Genomic DNA, 6,000 nt, shown 5'->3' with positions numbered 1-6,000 from the left:
AACAGTCATTTGGGTGTCCGAAACCATTGTGGACGCTATTGAGTGCACTTATTCAATCCCACTACAGGAACTTTGTTCTAGAAATAAATTTGATATTGATATCACAAAAATAACATTATTCAAGAACCGCTATAAAGCCAAAACAATCTCGGTTACCTTAAATTATACGATTATCTCTGTAAAGCTGCTTCAAAACAATCTACATTGTTAAAAGCACTATATAAATGAAGATGACTTGACATGAGGGTAGGCAGACATAGATTCAGAGGCATACGGTACTGTAAGTATTACATGCAACAATAATAAAACAATGCATTGACATTTACTTTTATACTTAAGTACTTTTAAAAACGAGTACTTCTGTACTTTTACTTAAGTTAAAATCAGTCTTTACAACTTTTACTTATAACGGAGTAATATTTGACCAGTTTTACTGTACTTTTGTATTTTTACTTGAAGTTGTGTACTTTGTCCACCTCTGGCTAACAGTAAACAAATAAATTGAACTTGAATGATATTACTTAATGTATGAATAGTGGAGTTACAACATCCATAGCTAATTATACGGGATGAAGAAATAAAATGTAAACAAAGCGCTTAAACAATGTACTTAGACTAAATATAGCAACATTTAACACTCACAAAGACATACCGAAATGGTGATGACGTCAATCACATAAGTTCGTCATCACAGTGAAATAAAACATTTGCCCAGTTTAGCTCGAAAAAGATCTTTCAAATGTCTTTTTATTCAGGGGTGTGAATGTTTAAATGCCAAATATTAAATATAAAATGGTGTTCTAAATGCACCACTTGTGTCATCGAATTCGAAGAAACTTCATTTATATTGTCAGAATAACAAAACAAAAAAAACATTCAAAATAAAAAGGAATAATATATATGATTTAGAAAAACAACCTTTATTGGTGATGATTATCTTTTGGCACAACTGACTAGTTTGACTTTTGGTCTGCTTCACACTAGATTTGGGTGATATACAAAAATGACTGAAAACTATTTCAAATCTACAGACAATTATCTACAGCAATACTCCAGCATATTCAACACCTCATTATCAATTTGGCTCGGTTTTGTAAAACCGTTTACATTCAAATGTTCCTTTAGTGGCACTTAAGTGTTGAATAAATACAAATACACAAATACACCTAATACTGTTGTACTGAGATTTTGCTGGTATTGTTGCATTGATAGTGACATAAAAGACATGTTACATTCCTATAAAACAAAATTAGAAAACTTGGTATCAGTTCATCCAAAAAAAACCCAGTTTCCTTTTCACAACAAACAAGAGATTCTGCACTGGTTCAAAGTAATCTATTGACATTGTTTCATGTAACAAATTTATTGAAAGTTGTCTTATTTTACAGGATGTTTTGAACTGGGTCCAGTTTTTACTCTTTAAATATCTGGTCCTTTATAGCCCCATTCACACAGCACTTTGAACCCGGCAAATTGCCGGCAAATTGCCGGAACGCCTTCTGTGTGAACGCAAACACGACCCGGGTTTAATGCCGGGATCGATGCCGGGTTGGGGACCTAGTAACATTGCCGTGTTCAGACCCGGAACGCGCGCTGTGTGAACAAAAGCCAGGACAAATGCCGTAAGGGGTGTGTCGTAGTGATGATGCACGAGCCTTCGCAATGACAGTTATCGTGCGACTCTGTTACTCTGTTAGAAGAAAGTTTGTGTTCGTCATCGATACAAGAAAGAACGAAAAGATGTCTGCAAACTGGACTGAAGCAGAGACCCGAGAGCTCCTTGCAATCCGCGCCGAAGCTGAGATCGTTCGCCAGCTTTGTGGAACGGTACGTGATGCGTTAGTGTACGACCGAATCCGAAAAAAAATGATCGAGCGTGCGTACCTTAGGCTATACGTCACATCATAACGTCACGCGTCTATCCGGGACATACCCGGGTTGTGTGTGAACGCGCTCTCTGATTCCGGCAAATCACTGGCAGTGTGAATGAACCATTTTCAAACGAACCCGGGTCAAATCCCGGGTCACTTTATCCGTGTATTTTCCGGAATCTCTGTGTGAAAGGGGCTTATGCTACCTCTCAAAATGATGGTAGACGATTGTTACCACTATGTTACCTCTAACTATAGTAACCACATTAATCTGCAATTGAAAAATATCTACAAACTAACAAAAATCTGACAGGAAAAAAAAAAAAGCTGCGCTAAAACAATATCTCACTTGTTGATCATGTTGAGTCACTTTGATTATGAGCAAAGAGAAGTGTACAGTACTGTAACAACCCCAACAACTTACACCAAGGCCATGATGAAACGGTTATTTTTTTAAGAAACTTTTTTGGCAGGTTGTTGTATGTTATACTGTTTTACAATCAATGATTTGTATAGTGTATTGCAGCTGTAACAGACTTCTACATACCTCAAACTAACTATGTATGACCTTAAGAAGTTGTGTTGAGACTGCTTAATGCTATGAAGACACCAAGCATATTTCAGATGTGCAGTATTGCTGACATCCAGAGGATAAGGGTATTTTTTTCTCTTTTAAATATGTAGATTGCTATATGGTAGCTTAAAGCAGGTTCAATTGATTTTAAAACCATCTTTGAGTATTAACCTTTAGAGCAATATCGATAGTCTTAGAGACATTTGGCAGGATTCATTTCTTCAAGTCAGAGTTCAGATCGGCTGGCTCTGTGAAAGATCTGATTGTAGTTTGATTTTCTCTTAGGTTTGTATTTGAGCAGCTTGCTGAAGTCAGTGAGCAATCTCTCCCAGTAACAAGACACATCCTCCATACGGAGATGTTCCAGAATAAAGTGCTGGCCCCTAAAGAAATACAGAGCCATAAATATCATTAGAAGTATTTGCACAGACAATGTTTTAAAAGGATAGGTCAGACAAAAATGAAAATTCTGTCATCATTTACTCATCCTCACATCCTTCCAAATCTGTACACACTTTTTTCTTCTGCAGAAAACAAAAGAAGATATTTTGAAGAATGTTGGTAACCAAACGAATATCTTCTTTTATGTTCCACAGAAGAAAAATAATATAGGGTTGGAACAACAATAAGGTGTGCGTAAATGATTTTGGTGAACTATCCCTTTAAATCTGTATATGCCTGACAAACTATTGACAGAATAATATCATTAAAAACATATATATTTTTTTTAAATACCTCATAGCAATTTCTTCTGCCACTTCATCATTTTCTTTCACAAACTGAAGCAGCTCTCTAAAAAACAAACAATCAATAAATAAATGCAATTGTCCATGACTTACTGTAACATGAGTAAAGAAAAGAGGCAGTTCTCTGCTGGTGTTCTCATTGACATTTATGAATAATATTTCACTCAATTCCCTTGTTTGTCTGATGATAATTACATTTCTTCAACAGGTCTGGAAGAGTGAATAAGAGTGGAATAAGAGTGGATAAGAGTGAATAAACAATGACACTGAATAAGAGTGGATACGAGTGAATAAACAATGACAACATTTTCAGCTTAAGATGCTATACACAGATTACATATATCACCCTAACCATAGACTTTCAACATTTTTCAAAATAGGCACTTTGACTACTGTATAACATACTTTGTGAAATGCAAAGTAGTTTGAGCATTAATTTAGATTTGAACCCTTTGGGCTAGGTCTGCTCATGTCACATATTTCACTTTAAGACAGATTTGTTTTTTTATAAAGTAAAACCTTATGGTTGTTTTATCAAAGGACTTTGCAGAACTAACTACGTAAAGCCCAGTGCTGAAATGGAACTTTGCATTTGTGTGTAATACTTTATTTTCAGTTCCAAATGGATGAATTAGTTGTTTTTGTTCATTTGAAATTGTCTGAAAGACTATTTGTTAAGCGCTGAGGTTTCCTAAGTGCGTTTGAATGCTCCATAACGTGAACTGCGCCTTGACAGGAAATACAGCGCGCTGCTCAGTTGTTCGTGCTCAGAGACCCTTTTCTTTACTTTTGTGTGCGTTTTATGAAAAGCAAGTAAGTTTTACTACTGTTCAGTGGCGTATCCAGGACATTTTTACTGGGGTGGCCAAGATGGGACACAAAGCTAGTATGGGGTGGCCATATCTACTATAAAGTAATGTTATGTAAACCTTGAAACTCGCATGAACAATAGAGGATTCTAATAATAGTAACAAAGTGCAATAGAGGTAGCTAGTTCTTGCTTTTTGCTCATTCTCCTGCTACAAAATGCTTTCACATAGGCCATAAGACCACAAGACAAGACTTAAAGTCCAATGATGCCAACTGGTGGAATGGTACACAGAAGTCACGGTTTGGTATGAATTCGGTACAATGGAGGGAAAAGCAAAACAAAAATGCAGAAGGCATTTTTATTTTATTGTGATGTCTCAGTCTGTACCACTAGTGTCATAGTCCCATGAGCAGCTGCAACAGCCTGAAGTGTGCAAAGTAATATGTGAACAGTAAACAATAAACAATAAGTACCCCACATTATCTTGTTAACATTAAGTTAGTTAACATTAACTTGTAAACAAAATAAGACAATCAGCCATAAAACTGAAAATACAGCATCTCTTATTTATGTGCTGATTGCCTAATCCTAACCTTGCGTCTAAATTAGTTGCTTACATTAACAAAATGAGCCTACAATAGCAGACATAAGCCCTTTAAATAAAAATAAATGGCCATGTATTATAAAAAGGTTCACAAAACTAAATAAAAATGTTTAGAAAATATGTAACGTTAATTTAGTTGTAGGTTACGTTCTCATATCCATTTTTTCTCTCTAATGTCACGGAATAATCTGGTTTACTGCTTTACACAACTCTTTTGTAGTGTGGTTTTGGTCTACTAAAGTGTTGTACTTAAATAAACATTCACGAATGTACCTTACTACTTCTCGCCGCTGATTCCTGGTGGTTTAGAGAACACCGAGTCGCACCCTGTCGTTTCAGTACACCGGCGAGCGCGAAGTAAATGCCTCGTCCATTTGGGGAGGCGCGCGCGCAGTCATCGGAGGCTCGCGCTGCGGACGCAGGCGAAAGTATAAACAAACCTAGCTTAAGGCGGGGCTACAGATTAGGTTTCCACAAATAACCCGCGTATCTAGCAGTAGTTCCGCAGCATTACATTCATTAATTTGCACGCGAGTTTTATTTATTTTTTATACCATGTATTCTCCGTGTAAATTCATGCACCGAACCGTTTCGGTTCAATACGAATACATGTACCGTTCCACCCCTATGCCAACAGACCAAAAATATTTTAAGGATTAAGGTGCTTCTTTAAAGCAGCACCAGGTAACTTTTCAACCTTAATAATATATTTCCAAGTCTCTTGTGATGGTACATCGACTTACACTAGGTTGAATGACACGTCTGCCATAGCCTGACGGGGTCTGTAGCGTTTTTAATCGTACTTTTAAACTTCGGGTTTCGGGTAGTAACCGGCGAACAAAGAGAACTACAAAATTCGACTGCTTTACGGCATATACGTCACTTCCACCACCACCCCCACTTCCTTAAAATCGGACGTGCGAGCCAAACTAGCGTTTGTTTGCCAAATGTTATAGTCATGGCCGAAGCAGACAGAAAAGCAAGAAAGCAAAGGTTTTGTCGGAGGAAAGCAAAAAGAGGAAACGAGAAAGTGATCGTATTAAAGGCAGAACGAGGATCAACATTGGGCCAGCGTTTCCTCGCTGGCGTGAGCTGAAGGAGGAGGAGGGGTGCCCGATGCCACCCGTCCCGGTTTTCCAGGGATTATTCTCTTTTTTGAGCGACAGTCCCAGAAAATTTATATTCTTTCCCGGGACACGAATTGTCCCGTTTTTTTGTGAAAATGTACTTCTAAAGTAGAATTTCCTGGTTTCAAATTAAACCGTTTCCGTCTACTGTTACTGTGTTTTCTTCATTTTTGTGTACAGTACATCCAATCCTGTGTCCGTAAACGGGTAAAAAACATGGTAAAAACGGGTAAAACAGTGGATTGGCAAATGCCAGGCGTTTACTTT

General features: G+C 37.4%; 1 protein-coding gene across 3 annotated transcripts in view; it reads right to left on the bottom strand.

Moving 5' to 3' along the window:
• Positions 1 to 901: 901 nt before the first annotated feature.
• Positions 902 to 6,000, bottom strand: part of poglut1 (protein O-glucosyltransferase 1) — a 53,626-nt gene continuing 48,527 nt past the window's right edge. The window contains exons 10-12 of one of the 3 annotated variants that reach the window (XR_013797916.1): positions 3,181 to 3,237; positions 2,069 to 2,828; positions 902 to 1,433 (exon numbers count right to left, since the gene is read on the bottom strand). Coding sequence is in view for 1 of the 3 variants with exons in the window: in XM_079614690.1 (XP_079470816.1) it covers positions 2,672 to 2,828; positions 3,181 to 3,237 (214 nt within the window). In the remaining 2 variants the exon portion in view is untranslated. Of the gene's footprint in view, positions 2,829 to 3,180; positions 3,238 to 6,000 lie in introns of all 3 variants that reach the window. The other 2 variants (XR_013797917.1, XM_079614690.1) reach the window with 2 other exon arrangements.

The sequence above is a fragment of the Phoxinus phoxinus genome (genome assembly GCF_949152265.1).
Source record: "Phoxinus phoxinus genome assembly, chromosome: 6".
NCBI classification, from domain to species: domain Eukaryota; kingdom Metazoa; phylum Chordata; class Actinopteri; order Cypriniformes; family Leuciscidae; genus Phoxinus; species Phoxinus phoxinus.
This window is presented reverse-complemented; position numbering and strand designations above follow the sequence as displayed.